General features: G+C 31.5%; 2 protein-coding genes and 2 long non-coding RNA genes across 7 annotated transcripts; all 4 read right to left on the bottom strand.

Annotated features, from left to right (window-relative positions):
* Positions 1–1,041: 1,041 nt before the first annotated feature.
* On the bottom strand, positions 1,042–2,154 carry LOC136271842 (piggyBac transposable element-derived protein 4-like). Its single transcript, XM_066072382.1, has one exon. The coding sequence runs from the start codon at positions 2,073–2,075 to the stop codon at positions 1,395–1,397; it is 681 nt and encodes a 226-aa protein (XP_065928454.1). The 5' UTR covers positions 2,076–2,154; the 3' UTR covers positions 1,042–1,394.
* Positions 2,155–3,035: 881 nt separating this feature from the next.
* LOC136271841 (uncharacterized) lies at positions 3,036–20,034 on the bottom strand. The gene is made up of 9 exons (XM_066072381.1): positions 19,635–20,034; positions 19,194–19,337; positions 18,954–19,004; positions 5,439–5,505; positions 4,729–4,889; positions 4,409–4,473; positions 4,010–4,101; positions 3,567–3,676; positions 3,036–3,408 (listed from the first exon to the last, which is right to left on the bottom strand). Exons 5-9 carry the CDS (start codon positions 4,825–4,827, stop codon positions 3,109–3,111), a joined length of 666 nt encoding a protein of 221 aa, XP_065928453.1. The 5' UTR covers positions 4,828–4,889; positions 5,439–5,505; positions 18,954–19,004; positions 19,194–19,337; positions 19,635–20,034; the 3' UTR covers positions 3,036–3,108.
* Positions 6,763–7,533, bottom strand: LOC136271657 (uncharacterized). Its single transcript, XR_010709592.1, has 2 exons — positions 7,356–7,533; positions 6,763–7,301 (listed from the first exon to the last, which is right to left on the bottom strand). It is a non-coding gene; the product is annotated as an uncharacterized lncRNA (long non-coding RNA).
* Positions 15,608–18,416, bottom strand: LOC136271721 (uncharacterized). 4 transcript variants are annotated; one of them, XR_010709674.1, is made up of 5 exons: positions 18,226–18,416; positions 17,902–18,011; positions 16,883–17,004; positions 15,901–16,047; positions 15,608–15,639 (listed from the first exon to the last, which is right to left on the bottom strand). It is a non-coding gene; the product is annotated as an uncharacterized lncRNA (long non-coding RNA). The 4 variants fall into 4 exon arrangements; XR_010709677.1 differs by lacking the exon at positions 16,883–17,004 and having other exon boundaries at positions 18,226–18,415; XR_010709675.1 differs by lacking the exon at positions 17,902–18,011 and having other exon boundaries at positions 18,226–18,414.
* Positions 20,035–20,314: the final 280 nt, after the last annotated feature.

The following is a 20,314-nucleotide window of genomic DNA, read 5'->3' as shown; positions in this document are numbered from 1 at the left end:
TGAGATTATTGCCATTCCACAGACCTCTAAATGACCATCTATGAATATTAAAAGTCCACACCATCAACTATGTGAGATATTAACAAAGCTTACATATACATGCACATGTACACAGTGACCTTGCATTATATCTTAATTCTATGTTGCGTGGCGATAAAAAATGATAGAGCACTTGCAAATCATGAAAATTATGGGAAAAAAGAATGGTCTACTTAAGCCATAAAAAATATACATGAAAATACATGCACGGTCTCCTTAAGCCTTATGAGAGAGTAACAAAATATAAAGGAGACCATTTTTGCTGTATTTTTTTAAGGACAAGATATATTGAAAAATTAAAACACATGTAAAGTTATTTGAATCTTGAAGACCTCTAAATGACTATTTGCAATAAAAAATATGCACATATAAAAATTTTGTATATTGTCTCCCTAAACTACATTTTAGGGTATGGTCTCCTCAATGCCTAAATCAGATTTATATATATATATATATATATATATATATATATATATATATATATATATATATATATATATATATATATATATATATATATATATATATATATGATATTTTTCTGGTTGTAACGCGGCATTTGATTGGATAGATCACAAGAAACGCCACAATGACGATGCACCAATTTGTCAAAAACATACTAATCTGTTTGATGTTATATTTGAATTTTGAACAGATTAATATGATTTGAAAAACGCAATCAGCAATCAATTTTTAGAGTAAATTACAGAAAAATAATTTTTTAGGAATGAACTCAATATCTACCCAATTATGCTCGTATAACCTGGGTTGGAGCAGTTTACGTGTAAACTGCTCCAACCCAGGTTATACGAGTATAACTTGGGTAGACATTGAGTTCATTTCTTAAATATATAGAACATATTCTATTGTGGAGGCAGAATTTTAAAACTTATAATAAAAAATACAGCAAGTGAAGGCTATCAGTTTTTATCATTCCACATAAATTCAAAACAAATTAACACAATTACATAAATACTTGAAATAAATGTTAATGTGTAACTGACAAACAATGCTTACATTTGGAGTTGCACTGAAGATCTAAAATCATATACATATATTTGAAATCTCTCTTGCTAATTGGTAACACAGAGAACAACAATTCTTAATGTCTGAATTTCCAAAATAATAACATATCAAAGCTCAAAGTTTCCTTTTTCTGCCCTTTGTTCTTGCCCAATCTTGAATAACTTTCCCTTCTGGAGAATGCCACTTTAGAAAACAGTTTCTTTCTCTCTGAAGACAAAGTGGCACTTCACATTTCGAACAGTAATAGTGGGTCTTGGTACTTGGAACTTTCTGTCCTAGCATTGATGCTTCACCATTGCAGCATATACAGTCTCTCCGGTTTTCTGAGATCATCGGTAAGCACTGGTCAACACTAGGTTTAGGACTGGGTGCAAGTTGGCGGTCAAATCCAAACCCATCAATGACATGGCAAGACTTTCACGATACTCAAGCTGGCCAAAGCTTGCTGAAACTCCATGAACTGAACTTTCATTGACTTTGTCCTTCATAAATTCCTTAAGAATGATGTAAGAATTCACAACCATAATGTCTATGCTGTAAAAAAACAACACTTTCCACCAATGAAAGATTGATTTGATGTAGCATGGATACTTGTTCAACATTTGGTTGGATTTGTCAACACCTCCCATATTGGTATTGTAGTCCTGAACAATCAATGGCTGCGAAATAACTTTTTTCTTGTAGCCTGAACGTTCATTTACAGTTCGTTGGCACTGTCCAATTGAAGAACCTTTATGGATAGGAGAAATAATAGTTACAGTTTTGCAGTATCTCCACTGCACGTAGACAAAGTCACCTTCCCTATGCCATCGAAAATCTCCACGTGAGGACACCTTTTTAAAGAGTTCAATATCTTTCAAGCATTGGGGCATAGCACTACTTGTTCTTTTAACAGCACCTATCAGATATGTTTTCTTCTGTAAGAGATCTGTAGCCAAATGTTGGGTGGTGTAGAAAGAATCAGTATAAATTCTATATCCCTGTTTGACAAGTTTCTTGCTCAGTTCCATCACTACATTGTATGCCAGCCCTTTGGTTCTGTTATTCAGCTCTGTTCTCTTTTTACCAAGGTATACAAAAAATGCATATGTATAACCAGTAATATCACTGCTTGAAAAAATAGCTTTAAAAAGGAAGTAAAGGTTATGTAAATTTATTATTTACATTACCTTTAATAAGCTTTACTGAAAAACGGTAAAGTTTGTAAAGGTAATCTTTACATAGTCTTTACTGCAACTTAAAGGTAATGTAATGTCCCACTTTTTCTTGACTTTAATGAACAGTAAAGTGAATATTTAAGATAAGTAAAGTTTTACTTTAATGACATTAAAATTAAAGTTTACATTTTTTAAAATATCATATTTGATTGTCTTTACAGTCAGCAAAGATGACATTTAATGTTAATAAATGATATATTTCCTTGACTTTAATTTGATCCAAAATGTTTTATAATCAATACTGTTCCATTATATCATACCAGGTGCGAAGCAATTGTAATGCACATCCAATATAATTAATGTCAAAAATTAACAACACAAAAGCAGTTCAAATGTTCAATAATACCTTTAATAATTTTGCATTATAATAAATGGTAAATAAAATACAATACATAAAAAAATATAATATTCATGTGCACCCTATTTAGCACCCCTAGGTCTACTGATATTAATTCCCATAATTATTTCATTTGAACAAGCATGTTAAAATATCAGATTTACTTGTCATAAATTGTGTTGACATAATAGAAATTTTGGATATTAAAAAAAAAGTGAAAATTACAAAGTAGTTTTTTTAATCAACAGATAATTTGAATGATCTTAATGTGTTCTTCAATGAGAAATAAATCAGAAGTGAATTCTTATATTGCTTCATTTAATGTATTTTCTATACATGTATTTAATTCTTTAATGCACATGGTGCTAAATAGGAAAAATAAATCTACATATTACCCCTCCCAACCCCCCCAAAAAATTGAAACTTCTTCCAAATTTTAAAACTTCAAAACATATTAAGTTTTTAGAGTCACTTCATGACCCAGGAAAATTATTCACCTAAGTTGGGCTTCTCCTGCTCCTTCACTGACCCCCTCGTTCTCTTTTGAAGGAGTCTTCTACTCCTGGGAGGACAAATTTCAATGTATTTCGCATCCAAGCTGTCTTTAATCTGTCTCCAAGTGTCACTCTCCCAGGAGTAGGGATGGGAAATGAACCCATCGTTGCCCTCCTCATCACTTGACATAAGCTTTTTGGCTCCTTTTGATTCCAAAAGGCTTTTCACTTTGGCCCTCTTGTCTTTGTTCCAATTGGTCTTCTTTTCAAGAGCCATTTGCCTCCGTCGTAACTTCTGTAAAAATAAAACCCTTAAAACTTAGGCTTAAAACTTAACATGCTACCTATTTCATAGTACATTGTATTTTTAAAATATCATGTATGTAATGAGTTTTGATAATTCTTTAATACAATAATTATGTGTTGGAGCTTGCAATCTTTATGACTAATTACCTCCTTCTTTCGCTCATAAGTTGCCTGTCGTTGTTTATGGGCAACATCTTTGTTTCTAGCCTTCCTTGTGGCCCCTTCCTTTTTAGATGTGAAGTAACGCTTCACTGCAGCTATAACATATAAAACCACATAGATAAAATGAACTCTTTTTGGTACACTTATTCAAAACAAATGTAATGAGAGAATAATGAAGACATGCAGAGAGAAAGAAAATGTCAAATGTAGCTCAAATGAAACTTATATCATAAACTAAATCTCCAATTGTTTTTATAACATAAACGATCCAAGAAACTTAGAAGTATGGCCAAACAAGTCAAAGAAAATATAAGAAAGCATTTAAGGTATTCCATCCATAACGTTAAAGATTCTGACAATTGTGATGTTGAGCACACTGTTGTAAATAATCTTGCACACTTTACAATTTTTTTTCTCATTCGTCTTACCATCTAAAACCTCACTAGAAACTTCTGGGGCAATGCCTTTGACACTTTTCGTTATGAAGTCTGTCATTTCAAAGTTTGATTCATCGTTGTACCTACGTAAACAAATAAAAATTGTTTTAATTTAATAGAGTTGCAAAAGCAACATGACAAAGAAATTTTTATATGGTTTTAGGGCACTGCTATAAATTCTATTGGTTGATTTCTCCTAAACATGCAAACTGATTTAAATCTAAAGTTCTTGTTCAAACATTCTATAAGGACATTTTACACTGATAAATAAATAGGAATTTTTAAATAGAATTTATTCAAGGGCAGATCACTCTCTCAAGTATTGAGCCTCTTTTAGTGACACAGTGGAAACAAATCTGATGACAGTATTATGTGAACATTAGTTTTTACCTTTTCTGGAAATCCCATTTCAGCTCTCTGTCCTCTCCGCTTGAAAAGAAATCTTTAACAGCATTCTGGAAACAAGGAAAAATTCAATACGTCAAACTCAGTTTTCGGTTATTTAAATAGACAAAACATCAAAACATCAAAACCCCAACATATAGTATTAATTGAATCACAAAACTATATGAGACCTGTTAAAAAAGATTGATACAGGCTGCTGTATCATGTATATATAGTCTTGGTTCTCAATTTCATTTCATCAAGCTCCTGTCCAAAACCTTTAAAACCTGTGACAAAAAATATGTTTATACAAAAAATTTCTTTACCCTTATTCTATTTGGCACTCTGACGTTTTCAGGTACTTCATCTTTCTTCTTCTCAACTTCTGTCTTGAGGTTTTTGAGATCAGTTTTCATGACCTTCATTGTTGATATGATCTCCTTTTGATTGTTCAGAATTTCATTCAATTTGCCAAGAATCCCTGTCCCTTTGATTAAAATGGAATAAAGAAAATATTATTAGTTCCTTAACAAGATAAGTTATTAGAAATGTTTTTATTTGAAAATGACAGGAAAAAGTGAATGATTTTGTTTTTTCTAATCTAAAAATAAATATTTTCATTATTTTTCTAAAATCTAAAAAGATAAATATTTTCATTACACATCTATATGCAAGTAGAATTACAAGGAATTATAATACTTTTTGATATTGCAGTGAAAAAGTTTTGATTCTGTACTATCTTCCAATAATGAATAGTCATCGAACCTATTCACCACTAACAATCTACGTATTTCCCTCATTTTAAATCTTGGATCACCTCTGGTGTTATCCTAATTCAGTGTCCAGAATTTGTTTACCAGCAACAAACTCTGTATCTCCAACAAATAAAGGTTTTTATTGTATAATGAAAACCTATTTACTGACTATTGGCTATTCGGACAAAAGTAAAACTAGCTTTTGTCCCCATAACCAGTTTATAGATGAAACATGTTATCTTAAGGTTGACATTTGCAACACCGATTTTCAGTTTTCTTACCGCTGTTTATGTTAACACGTGGTGTTTCTTGTGTCTTTGCCTTTGTTTTCTGACTTTTATCCACATTCTTCAAAAAAAGAATAACGGAACATACGTGTAAATGTTATGGTTTTTTTTTTTTTTAATCTGACTATCGGTTATAAGTTTTGAAATCAAAATTTTGTCTTGAGGATATCACAGTTTTAACAATCACCAGTATGATCATAACATAAAGGCACAATTATCACAATTTTACTCATACAGTTCAATTCTTTATTCACTCAAGACCAGTTCACAGGTAAATGAGGTCCAAGTTCAAAATGAATATATATATATATATATATATATATATATATATATATATATATATATATATATATATATATATATATATATATAAATCTGATTTAGGCATTGAGGAGACCATACCCTAAAATGTAGTTTAGGGAGACAATATACAAAATTTTTATATGTGCATATTTTTTATTGCAAATAGTCATTTAGAGGTCTTCAAGATTCAAATAACTTTACATGTGTTTTAATTTTTCAATATATCTTGTCCTTAAAAAAATACAGCAAAAATGGTCTCCTTAATATTTTGTTACTCTCTCATAAGGCTTAAGGAGACCGTGCATATATTTTCATATATATTTTTTATGGCTTAAGTAGACCATTCTTTTTTCCCATAATTTTCATGATTTGCAAGTGCTCTATCATTTTTTATCGCCACGCAACATAGAATTAAGATATAATGCAAGGTCACTGTGTACATGTGCATGTATATGTAAGCTTTGTTAATATCTCACATAGTTGATGGTGTGGACTTTTAATATTCATAGATGGTCATTTAGAGGTCTGTGGAATGGCAATAATCTCACATCTGTTTTAATTTTTCATTACTATTAGCCCTTAAAAATATACTATATTGTCCCTCTAATATTTTGCTACTGTCTTATGCGGCTATGGGATACCGATAATACATTTTTATTAATATTACTTAATTAGGGTTTAGGTAGACCATTCTTTTTTTTACCATAACATTCGTGATTTGCAAGCCCTTTAATTTTCACTGTCCGGTTTTTTTTCGCATGTCACGAAATTTGCGAAAATGGGGAAAATATGTAGCATTTTAAATTTGCGTCCCTACTGAAGATTATCTTCTCAATTCAATCCATTCTACATGTATCCTAATGTGTTTTAGAATTTCACATTAATAAATGAAAAAAAAAACATTTCAAGTTCATGAACAAACTTTACTAATCATCAAAACTAATTTCAAATAGATTTCATTTATAATTTATGGACCAGGGTGTAAACATTAGTTAAATTTTGAAAGTTTAAACAATTAATCATTTCAAATTTATTAATAGAGCAATCATTTCCATTCAAAATTCAGTGTACATAACATGTCCATTATTTTGGTGAACTTGCAGTTCAATTACAACAGTTTCATTTTTTTCTGTGCAACAAAATCATGTATGTAAGGATCTGTAAATTTATGAAATCAAAATATTCATAATCTATTTTCAACCTTCATATTTCAAATTTCATACATTTCAAGAAAATAAAGCTTTTAAAATTGATTTACTTAATATTCTTCATAATTCATATAGAACAATAAAAAAAGGTGATCAAAGATCACGTATTGAATGAACCATTCATTAATAAATGTTAATGAATAACATTGATAATAAGTACACATGTAAGAAATTGACAAAGTTTAAAAGTTACCCTGGGAGCAAAAATGACTGATCAAATGCATGGCATAAAAAATATTAAAGGACGAACAGGATTATGCAGCTAAAAAAAATTCAAAATTTTCAAACATAAAGACATTAGGATGTCGTCTGCAATACATATCACGTTTAGGGGCCACTTTCTTGCCTTATAAGAAACAGAGGTAATCACAGATTACAAAGCACCGAGACGAGGCATCACCTTTATAAAGCATCACCTTTATGAGACCACCTTTATCATATTACCTGAAAATCATAGTTAATGATCTTGGATATCTATGGATACTGTTTCGAAACAATATCATATTACTATATCATATGTTAAAAAATTGGATAAAAATCATATGTTCATTTCATATATTAATATAAGATACACACATATAATAATGATATTGTAACATATGATATGACATAGTGTCATGTTAAATACATTATTGCATTTGATCACATAATACAATATCATAATATATGATACAATGTCATATCACATAATACATCACAATTTTGTAACACATTATATTATATTGTATACTTAAGTATGATATTGTATGATATTATATCATATTTGATACATAATATGATATTGTATCATAAGATACAATATAACTTGATTCAACATTGTATCAAATCATATGATACAATATCATGTGATACAGTAATATATTATATAATACAATATCACTTTATACAATATCGTATCATATGTTACAATATTATATATTCCAATATCAAATAATGCTATTTCATGTGGTAAAATAATATATTATATAAACCAATATCATTTTATACAATATCACATCATGTGATAAGATATTATATATTACAATACAATATTGTATCATATTATACCATATTAAATATGGCAATATAATATGAAACAATAGCATGTGATAAAATAGTATATAATACATTATCATTTTATACAACATTGCATCATAATAAAAAATACTTTACATTACAATATAATGATACAATATCATATCATAATGCACAAAAATATTGATACAATATCCTACTAACTTTTTATAATATAATATATGATATAACATTGTATCATATAAAACAATAGTGTATCAAATCTGACAATACTATATCATATGAATCATGTTATATCATTTAACAACAAACACATCTATCAATCAGGTTAGAGTGAGGTAGGATATTCTTTTTAAACATCCTTGATAATAGAGATCAGGATCTGAAACTGAAGCAACCTCTATGATTCATTTATATTATAGTTAAATTAACTATGCAAACTATTGTCTATAAATCATGTGACCTGTTCCAAAATAACTAAACCTCATCCAGCACCCAAAACCTATGACTCAGATTCGGCATTCAAGATGCATCAGTATCATCAGACGCATCATCAATTCAAGTTTGGTTAAGTTATGACCAGTCATTACTAAGATATATTTTTTAGCATCCTTGATTATGAAGATAAGGCTCTGCATCTGAAGCTACCTTTGCAATTCATTTATATTATAGTTAAATCAACTATGCAAGTTTGAAATAGTACTAAATAAATTTAATATATGACCTGTTCCAAAAAACATAACCTCATCCAGCATCCGAAACCTATGGCTAAGATTCAGCATACAAGCCTTTCAGGTGCATCAGTATCTTAAGATACATCATCCATGCAAGTTTGGATCAGTAGTTATTTAGAAATTGCTATCAAAGGCCACCTGCACCAAAAACTTTAACCTGTTCCAAAAACCTTAACCTCCAGCATCTAAAATTCATTGCCCAGATTCAGCATCCAAGTTTTTCAAGTTCATAAAAAGGTCCAGATGCATCATCCATGCAAGTTTGGTGAAGATAGGACAAGAAATAACTAAGATAAAGGACCTGCAACAAAAACTTTTACCAGGTCCGGACGCGGACGCCAGCAGTATAGCATAAGTTCCCCCGAACTTCGTCTCGGTGAGCTAAAAATAAATTATCATACATGCCCTACGTCTTGTTGTTACATTACAGTTACATTATATGTAAAATGATGAGATTCATGTTTGCTTTTTCATTGATTTCATTTCATTTAATTTTTTAAATGTCCTAAGTCTTGTTGTTTTTCTCTCGTTGAAGATTTAAGATCTAATCTTCAAAAATTTGGTCCTCTCATCAAGCCGTTCCAATGAATACATTTCATGTTTTTCCAAAAACTCCTGGATTTCTCTTTTACCTTGAAAAGATTTTAAAAATAATATGAACAATCAGAATTATTATATTGTTACATATTCATGTAAAAAGGATAATACCTATGTATAGATTCAAGGCATACCATACTCTGTATGGTTTTTGCTTCCACTACTTCTTGCTGAATATTTTGATTTTCATAAATACATTCATGCTCGAACTACATTCATCCACTTATATGTCAAGATTATCTGTTTTGAAATGCCCCCCTCTACCGCTTTAGGCTTCAATACACAACCCAAAATAGAAAGCCTATAGGGATTTTGCATTGCATCGGCCATGAAATAGCCTGGATGACATAATTGAAAAATTGTATGAGGTATTTCAAGTGGGTTCTGAATGGTGAAAAGATGTACCGGTATACATTTCACATTATAAATCTCCATGAGAAATTTGTTTCTATTCCTGTAATGGTCACCTGAGTAGCATATAACCCATACACAAACTTGTCGAGGAGTCTCATATATGCATTTAATTAATTAGGTTTTATTCTGGAGTAGAAAAATTATAAATTAGTAATGACGGCCACTTCCCTGCCTGAAATCTTTCAAAAAGAACTGTGAAACCTACAATTTTGGCAAAAAACTTAAAAGATCGGGTCTACAAAATCATGAATTCAGTTTCCTTTCAGGTAGGTGGGAGTAAAAAGGATAATTTTTTAACATTATATGCAATAACACCTATACATCCATTTTGGCCCTGCCCTAGAGTTAAAACCCATACTCCAGGGGACATGAAAATTAAAATTTCAGTAGAGGACTTCCTGGTAAACATAATTATAGGTCAGTTTTTTATACAGATGTGTGAGAATAGAGAAGAAAATGTTATAACATTATATGCATTAACACTATATTGCCTCCCCCCCCCCCTCATGTCCTGAACCCCTGACCCAGGGGCCATGAATTTTACAATTTAGGTAGAGGAGTCAGTGGACATCGTAACCATGTATTCAGTTTTTTGCCCACATGTGTGGGAGTAGAGAAGAAGATTTTTTCAGATTTAAAACATTTTACTATATGGCCATATTGGCCCCACCCTAGAGCCTGAACCCCTGACCCGGGGGTCATAAATTTCACAATTTTGGTAGAGGGCTTCATGGACTTTATAACCAGATATATATATATATATTTATATGGGAGTAGAAAAGAAGATTTTCTAAGATTTAATACATTTTTACTATATGGCCATATTGGCCCCACCCTTGAGCCTGAACCCCTGACCCAGGGGTCATGAATTTCACAATATGGACATCATAATCATGCATTTAGTTTTAACAAATATAAATGGGGTAGAGAAGAAGATTTTCTAAGATTAAATACATATATACTATATGGCCATACTGGCCCCATTCTAGAGCCTGAACCCCTGACCCAGGGGCCATGAATTTCACAATTAATGTAGAGGGCTTCATGGACATTATAACTATGCAACCAGTTTTTTCCTAACATGTGTGGGAATAGAGAAGAATATTTTTTAAAATTTTGCTCTTTTTTTGCAAATTTGGCCCCACATGTGGCGCCCCGGGGGTAGTAGAGCCATGAATTTTACAATTTAGATTCCTCTCACCATAGAGATGCCTCACATCAAAAATGGTAATAATCAGCCCAGTAGTTTTTAAGAAGAAGTTAAAAATGTAAAATTGTTAAGGCACGATGCACGATAACGGACGAAAACGGATTGCAATAAACTCAGGTGACCTAAAAATTGCTAATTCATCAAATTGTGGATAGATAGACCAAGCAACAAAGATATATCACCTGAGCTGCTTTTAGTCTTCTTGGCTGCAACTGGGCTTGCAAGAACTTTAGTTCCATTATCATCTTCGATCTCAAAGAAGCACTCTGTAATAACAATATCATGAATATCTTACTTTGCAAATGCTAAGGACAGGCATGCATAAAACGTAATGAAAAGAGAAAACATTATGGATGGGTTTTAATTATTAAACGATGCAAATCAATGTACCATTGTCATCTTAAATAAAGAAAGAAATTATTGAGAAAAGTTTTTATCATTTCAATAATATGACTTCTATTACCCCCCCCCCCCCACTACCACACACAGAATCACACAAATAAAAAAAAGACTGATCACCTTGTGGTGTAACATCCGATGCATTTGCATTTCCACTCTCGCAGGGTTTGGACATCAAATCTTCTTCAGTCACATGTGATTCAGGTGCTGTACTTGGACCTTTAGGATTGTGCACATGTAACTCTGACACTCACCCTTTCAGATAAAATTTCAAAAATGTATACAAATACAAAAATTATTTAATGAAGAAAAAAAAAAAAGAAATACATACACAGTGATTTACCACACTAAAGCACTGCCCATATGCAAATGTGGGGGTATTTTACCCAGTTTTAAGCTTAAGTGTAAATTTTCCCTTACATGTAAATAATCCCTTTTACAGTATTGAAAGTGGTACTCAGCAAATGTAATTAAACACTTCACATTTTCATTACTATCTGAACATTTCTTGAAAGTCAAATGGAATTGTGCACTACAGCCTCTGTCACAAGTCACAAGGAAATAACTCCATCTATACATTGTCATTCAAAAGCCAGAAGCCTAACACCTAGCTGCAATAATGTAGCCCTCTCCTGTTTTTTTTTTGTTTTTTTTTGGGGGGGGGAGGGGGGGGGGAGTAAACATCAGTTATAAAAAATCGGAGAGGGCTACATTGTTGCAGCTACATATGTATGACTAACCTATTATCAAACAAGAAAAACATTCACAAAATAGATTGAAACAAACCTATCAAGTTGACTTCTTTCATCACAGGAACTGAGAGAGGGAAAACAATGGTATGGAACTGCAAAAGATCAAAGAATCGTTATTGCATAAATAAAGTTTAAAACAAGAAATCTTTTAAAGAAACAGTTGCCCCTTTTGTGGCTTTATCAATCTTAAAATGATAACTTTCTTTCACAAGTCAAAATTAATTATTCTTACTAGACTTTGACCCGTGCGTGCACGGGTTGACATTGCATATGATATCGGACATTCACTACATCGACGCACCGTATTGTTTACAATTACATAACCAAGCTTTAAGCCTACAATAATGCTATTAATTTCACTACACTCTGCTTAGTTATAATAATCTGACAGGAATGCCTCCGATATACCCGTAATGTAGCAGAAAATTGCAGAATCGCTCCGAATCGATTTTTGAGAAAAATAATGAAGTTGTATTGAAAATAACAGTCAAATTATTCATAACAAACCATTCTGAGGCTGTAAATACTTTTCATCTAAATATTTAATTCATATTATTGAAGGATTCAACACTTTTTTGCTCGCTTCAAAATTACACACCATGTTGATATTCGGATCTCTTGGGATTTTACTCTAACACAGTGTATTTATATTTAGGAATATTATTACATATAGGAGAATTTATTACATCCATTACATTCCACTCATATCATGGAAATCAAATGCATTATCACAGCATTAGGGAGACCAGACAAACATGTTAATTGTTATACATAATAACGTTGCAACTTTGATTCTAATTCATTTACTTTGTTCAAAATGCTCACTGTTTTCTCTGAGGTTCAAGATGTCCTGTTTTTCCATTGCGTTGCGGCTAGCTCTCAATAAATCTGTGGTGGACTCTGTATAAAAGTACTAATATATTGTATTGTAAATACAAGCTTCAACACTTACTTTTTAAATCATTGCAAATTTTATTCCTTATGACTAATTAAAATAAATATTACAAATATATTACCGGTACATCCATTACATTCAACTCATATCATGGAAATCAAATACATTATCCCAGCATTAAGGAGACCAAGCCCCAGGATCACATAATAACATTGCAACATTTAGTTTAATTCATTTACCTTGTTCAAAATACTCAGTGTTTTCTCTGTGGGTCAAGATGTCCCGTTTTCCCATTGTGTTGCGGCTAGATCTCAATGAATTTGGGGTGGACTCTGTAAAAAGTACCAATATATTGTATTGCAATTCCAAGTCTCTAAGTTTACTTCTTTATATCATTGCTAAGTTTATTCCTAATGATTAATAAAAATAAATATAACAAATATATTACATCCATTACATTCCACTAATATCATGGAAATCTAATGCATTATCACAGCATTAGGGAGACCAGACAATCAATTTTATTATACTTTCATGTTAAATGTTAAATACTGAAATCTGATTGGTTTAGACGCAGTTTGTAATCCGTTCTATTACCCTCAGCGTTAGCAACACACTTGGCAATTGGTAACACAACGAACTGTTACATGCGCTTAAATTATGAGCGTACGGTTTGTCGTAGAATTTACTTCATTTCTAAATAAAAGCAGTAAAATTTTCTTTAGAAATAAGACATTCAGTAAAATAAAATGAATAGTGCCTGTTTGGGGAGTATCTATTGAAATTGACACCCCTCGAAAACCATTGTCAACCTCCGCTCACTGCTTTACCTTAGGGTCAAGCTGTCCTGTTTTTCCATTGTGTTGCAGCTAGATCTCAATGAAACTGGGGTGGGCTCTGTAAAAAAGTACCAATATATTGTATCATAAATACATGCTTCTCATGCGCGGATCTAGAGGGGGGGTCGGGGGGGGTCCATATTGTCAATATAGAAAATTTTCTTTCATAAACATTCATCAATTATTAGTTTACCACATTTGGTAATTGATGTTTCTTTTTTATAAATCTGACAACAGACCACTGACTAAATCAAAATTTTCAGCCATGGTACAAAAACAAGACTGTACCAATATTCAGTGAAAAATGAATTCCAATTCAGATTGATGCTTAAATTAACTAACCTACCAAATCTGATAATTCTATGTAAATGTATATTTTTCAAGAAGTACATTCTGTAAACAATTTGCAAAATATACATATTTACTACAGAAACAGATTTTGTAATTTATCTAACAAAAAACAATTTTGTTCTGCAAAGGAGACTCTCCACATTAGTGACAGATTCACAATGCACACTAACTTATATTAATAGCTTTTTGTTGGCATGGATGTTGGCGCGAGTGGGTCATGATGTGGGAAGAAGTTGGGGTGACTGGAGAAAACCCACGTGTCCAAGCAGGCGACCAATGTACCCTATCATATACAACAACTGTCGATCATGGGGATTAAACTTGGGTCGCAGTGGTGATAAGCAGGTGCATTGTCCACTGCACAACTGGACACCTCTTTCAAGCTTTTAATAGTGCTTGATAATGAAAACAAAATAAATCTATTCAGGTCAGCACAAGAACCGTATATAATGTTAAAATTGAAAGAAAATCAAACAACTATAAACAAAATAAAGTGAAATAAAACCTAACAAAACCATTACCAAAATCAAAAGGATCACAGCCTTTTCTGAAATCAATCAAAACTAGTACCGGTAAAAACATGTACATGAACAGGGGCTAGTGTTGTCACGATGATTGAATTTCAATCAATGATCAGTTGAAAAGGTTGTCGATTTATCATAATCGATTTTAGATTTTATAATCAATTATACTCAGTCTGGGTTTATTACATTAATATTATACCTATCATTTTGTTTTCTAATCTGTATTGAATGAAATGAAAACTGTTGTGAGCTGGGGGTTTTCTTCAATCTCAAAAGATGTGTAACATTCTACCTAATAAAAATACAGCAAAAGTCTTATAAGCTTTTAAAAGGAAGTGAAAATAGCACTTATGTATTTTAGATTATACATAGCATAAAATTTAGTGCTCCATATTATTGAATTTAATATAATTTGTTACCGATTCGATTATTGACCGATCATCAGATGGCAAGAGACAACCAATTCTGCTGATTAATTGATCACGATTTTTAACCTATTTAACAACACTAACAGAAGTTTTAGGCTTGTTTTTCAATAAAAACATATAAATTATCTATTCTGATACTTTTTAAATTCTTGAGAAAAACCTATTTTTTAGATTAGTTTAAAACAAATCAATGTACAAAAAAATGCAAAAACAAAACCAAAGCCAGATAACAAGATATCCAAAGCCTGATTGTAAATCACTAAACTCTCTCTTAATAATTATTTTTTGTGTATAATTAATCCAACCATTTTCCTACCTTGCTGCGCCACCGCAAGCTTTTCCCATCACAACCATAGTCATATACATGAAGTATCTCTTCCCCAACCACAATGTCTCTTTTAGCAAACAATCATAGGTATTCCCTTCCATTAAACACTCTGAGTTTATGGTGGAGTTTGCATCGTCCTTGCCATCATTTACAAACTGGCAGATACATGTATGGTTGTTCACTCCTGACAGCATCAATACTACAGTGTACATAAAAAGAAATCAAACCTTAAATAAGAAGCATATAATTACTGGTATTTTTGCTTGACTTAATTAGAATTGTTTATAGTTATTTCTAGAAACATTACTGCCATACATAAATGTTAAAATATTACATTTAGCTGCAGGTCTGTATCTCCTGGTCTGAAAAAAAAATTTGGATAAACGTTGCTTCAATTTTTTTTTTCACATCAGGAGCTACATACCTCCAGCTTCATGTAAATATGTATAAATCGTATTACCAAAGTTCTTTTCCATTATATTTATAGATAAATATTTTGTTTTCTGTGCTTGTCTTCAATCTCTCCTCCCCATCCTGTCCTTTTAATGTTTCTCCTGCAGGAGAAAATCTCCACTGACATGACTGGTTGTGCTAATAACTCCAAAACCTACATTAAAACCACAAGCACCTGTGTGAAAGCATTGTTTATATGCAAAGAAAACTTTTGGATTCATAAACATCTACATTAAGCCCTATTCACAATTGGCGTACGAGCACTTTACAACTCTTTGCGATAGGAATGTTTTAGATTCGCACGAGCTCTCTCATATATTGCATGAGGTCTCGCATTTGTTGCATGCGTTTTAGTGCTTGCATCAAGTCTCCTTAAAAATTGTGGATGCACGAACAATATATAGTACGAACATTTTACAACATTTTGTATACTCACAAGAGTGCAGGTGCATGTGCATGTGCATGATTTTTAAAGGTCATATTAAGATGAATCGCAGCTGGAGAGAGAGAGAGAGAGAGAGAGAGAGAGAGAGAGAGAGAGAGAGAGAGAGAGAGAGAGAGAGAGAGAGAGAGAGAGAGAGTTGAATGTGATAATAGTCTACCATATATCATATGTGCATGTTCTAGTGAGAACATACATTAAATTGGTAAACAACAAAATATTTACAACCATCGACCATTTCTAATGCTATCATGTATGAAACATGTCATGTTATTCTAATAAATCAACAATTACAGGGGGAAGGGCGCCCCGGGTGCGCATAAACATTAAAATTAATACAAGTATCAAAAAGTAGTTTTAAAAGTGTTGCTACATTGGTCATGCTTCTGGATTGAATGTTCTTGAGAGCACATTGTGCACAACGCTGCATGTGTAATCAAGACATACATGTTTTGCCTGGTCAACAGATCACACTCAGCCCAACGGGAATCTTCAGACACATTGTTTACATTATTATTAATCATCAAAAGCCAAAAATTTTACAAACCTGATAATATCCGAAAATCCAAACGAGAGTGATATTATGATGTCACATTTGTAAATGTGGGTCACAATTGTAAATGTGGGGTGAGCATCCCGGTTGTAAACATGGAGGCCTGACTATCTTACCTATAATAAGTCAATTCGTACATAGAATAGTCGGCTATCTTTCCACTATACAAGTGAAAAAGAGCAACTGATCTTAATTTGCTTTTAATTCATTTAGGTAACAATGGGTACATGTACATGTACATATATCTACATTACGTACATAATTAATTTAAAACAATATTACTGGTACATATAACTGTAATATAGAAAATTCTTCATGTCGATCTATTTACATAAAGCGACATTCTTCGGTTAACTTTTCTGTCCATTTTCAATAAACTAGCTATATAATTACAGGGATTTTTCAGCCTTTTTTTATTTTGAAAATGCCATTTTTTTTGGAATTGGGAAAATTGTATTGACAATTTCATGCAGTTGGGAGAAATCATATGTTGCATACATCATGATTTCTGAATTTATTATCATAATGGAAAATCAAAGAGCTAGACTTTAATTGAATAGAATCTAATTAACTTCACAATATATGTATAATATTCCTATATTTAGTTATTAGAACAAGTCTTTTTCCCTGAAATAAACACCTTCAACACTGCATGGTCATAAAAGTATTACATTATTAAGAATTTATCAACATCCCCTTTTAAATTGAGAATGTATTTTTCTGTTTGAAATATTTCATAACATTTACCTTTTACTTTTATATCAGTCTAGTGTGTGTAAAAAAAACCATGTACCATTTACAGTACTGTACTGTATACCACAAACTAACGATGTTTTAGAAAAACAGAGGAAAATCGGATTAAAAGTTGGCGATGTTTACAGCGTGTTTTGAAACTTTTATGACTGCAGTTTTGCTAAATGGGTTTAATCATTTGTTAATACTGAACATTTATGGACATTCTGGTTATTTTACGAAGTATTTTTTGATAAGAAATAAACATAAGAACTATTTACCAGTTGGGGAAAAATACTGCTATACTAATTGGGATCATAATTTGGACAGCTGCTGAAGTGAACTTAGGGAATGGGGACGACTTTTGCTCTGGAGAAGGTACTGATAAATCCTTGAATTACATATTACATCAAACGTACAGTGGAAATGAAAATCATGCTTTTATTGTTAACTTCGTTTCGAATGTCCTCGAAGATTAATCAACATTTGGTGTAAAATAGTCAAGTTGCACACATTATCGCCCTATTTTATTTGAATATTTTAAAAAAAAACTTCATAAAAACATTACTTTGTTCAATTGTAGTAGGATTATCAAAAGTACTTACCATAAAATGGCTTTGATTCCTAAAAGGCAACACGCTGGCGTTAAAAGGTCCATTGTTTTAACCCGAGACGTTCCGAGAGTACTCGGAACAAATGGCGGAGAGCACTTGCCAAATGTTCAAACATGGTCAAGAAATTAACGACTTTTTTTCTAGTTAGGCTTTATACATAAAACGTGAAAAAGTGTTTTGAAAACAAGTTCATTTAGAATAATTAAAGGCTAAACAAATTATATATGTTAGATGTTTTGCAATATTGCAAGTTTTCGTTGGTCTCCTAAATGCAGAAAAATAGTCATTGCTAATTATACGATGGAGGCAGATTGAATTCCTTTTTACGAAAAAATATAGACAAAAGGCAACTATTGGATGTCAAATAATAGACACATTGATGCATTTTAGGCAAAGACACAACGTTCATTCATTTAAAGATAAGCCAATTACATTTTAGACAAGGTCAAAATAATACGGAGACCAAAATATGTCTCCCTAATCTACTGGTCTCCCTAATAAAGATAAAATAATACAATCGGTCTACCAAATGCATAAGTCAGGTATATATATATATATATATATATATATATATATATATATATATATATATATATATATATATATATATATATATATATATATATACAAATATAAACACAAAAAAATCAGAGAGAGAAAAATCAGTCAGTTGTTTAAGTTTTTAGAAAGATACTAGGCCACATTAAATCAATACTTACTTGGGAGCTATCTTTTCGTTTCTTCCTAGGGGATCTAACTGCACCAGATGCCTATAATATAAAAACCCCACTTATTTTATCTACATATTTACATTTGAAATCAAGGATATCCTTTGTGCATGCAAAATTTTGAAAACGGAACAATTTTCAGTCACTTCATTAGATATAAAATTCGTTTATTTACATGTATAATGTATATAAAAATGTAAACAATGTATATATTTAGTAGGTTGTACAAACCTGAGTAGTTTTAGCTCCTGTCCAAGGAGAGCCCACTGTGTCAGTATCAGTCTCATTGTCAGATACCTGTAGCCCAGAACTTGCTGCTGCACTTATTCTTTTCCTTGGAGACCGCCGTAAAAATCTAACACCACTGCTTGATTTCTAAATTGAAAATATTTTGGATTGTGTAAATACATTTAGTTAATTTAAATTATAATTATGTACATGCAATTTTTTTTCCAACATATTCAAATTGTAAAGAGTTTCTAATTAAAAGTAAAATAATTCTCGCCCACATTTTATTCATCAAAAGTTTCTGGATCAATAAGCTTTAAGTAAAGTTAATTAATCAAAAATTTGCTTAGATTTCTAGGACACCTACATCTGTTTTCATAGGACATGTGCACCAGAAATAATATATCTACCTACAATAAGTTTTATTCTAAAAATAATGATTACCTTTCCACAAGTTGATGGTGTTTGCTGTTCAGGCTCTCTATCTTTTGGAAGCTAGAAGTGGAAGGATATAAATTTCATACACACGTACTTGAGAAGGAGTCAAGTGAAGTCGTACCCAAACCAACTCGTACCCAAACAGACCAATAATCCATTGGTCCGGTGGTAAACAATGATACTTGGGTTGTAAATATAAAAGATAATCTGTTAAGGTTAGGTTTTGATATAATTACAATAATAAAGAAATTATGAGATAAATGAATGTATAATTTTAGATAATATATTGTCATCTCCTATATAAGTTTGCCAAAGAGGTCCCTATATCAACATTTGATAGAAAATTCCTGTTTACATGCAATCTTTTCTTTAAAAACTGATTAATTAGATTGACAAATTTATAAATTCTTCTCACCCTTTGAAGGCGGGCATAATATTATAATTTAAATCATTTTTTACTTGACAATTTGATTACAATTCTGTTTGGGTACGAGTCAGTTTGATTACGAGTTGACTGTAATTCCTTGAGAATAAATTAATTAGGGCTTATTACATGTAAAAGTACAAGTGTTTGTGTTTATACTAATAAGTTGTAAGTCTAATAAAAATATTGATTAATGTAGAAAACTGGATCCATAAACTTTAGTTGATAAATACTAAACGAATTACTGACTTTACTTGCACGT

Source organism: Magallana gigas, chromosome 9, assembly GCF_963853765.1.
Source record: "Magallana gigas chromosome 9, xbMagGiga1.1, whole genome shotgun sequence".
Taxonomy (NCBI): domain Eukaryota; kingdom Metazoa; phylum Mollusca; class Bivalvia; order Ostreida; family Ostreidae; genus Magallana; species Magallana gigas.
Note: the sequence above shows the minus strand (reverse complement) of the source record. Positions and strands in the feature narration are given on the sequence as shown.

Coding starts and splice junctions, on each gene's coding strand:
- LOC136271842 (XM_066072382.1), bottom strand. CDS start 2,075: ATGGAACTGAGCAAGAAACTTGTCAAACAGGGATATAGAATTTATACT.
- LOC136271841 (XM_066072381.1), bottom strand. CDS start 4,827: ATGAAGGTCATGAAAACTGATCTCAAAAACCTCAAGACAGAAGTTGAG. Junction 4,474..4,728: donor GAGTGCCAAATAGAATAAGG/GTAAAGAAATTT, acceptor CCTTGTTTCCAG/AATGCTGTTAAAGATTTCTT. Junction 3,409..3,566: donor CTTATGAGCGAAAGAAGGAG/GTAATTAGTCAT, acceptor TTATTTTTACAG/AAGTTACGACGGAGGCAAAT.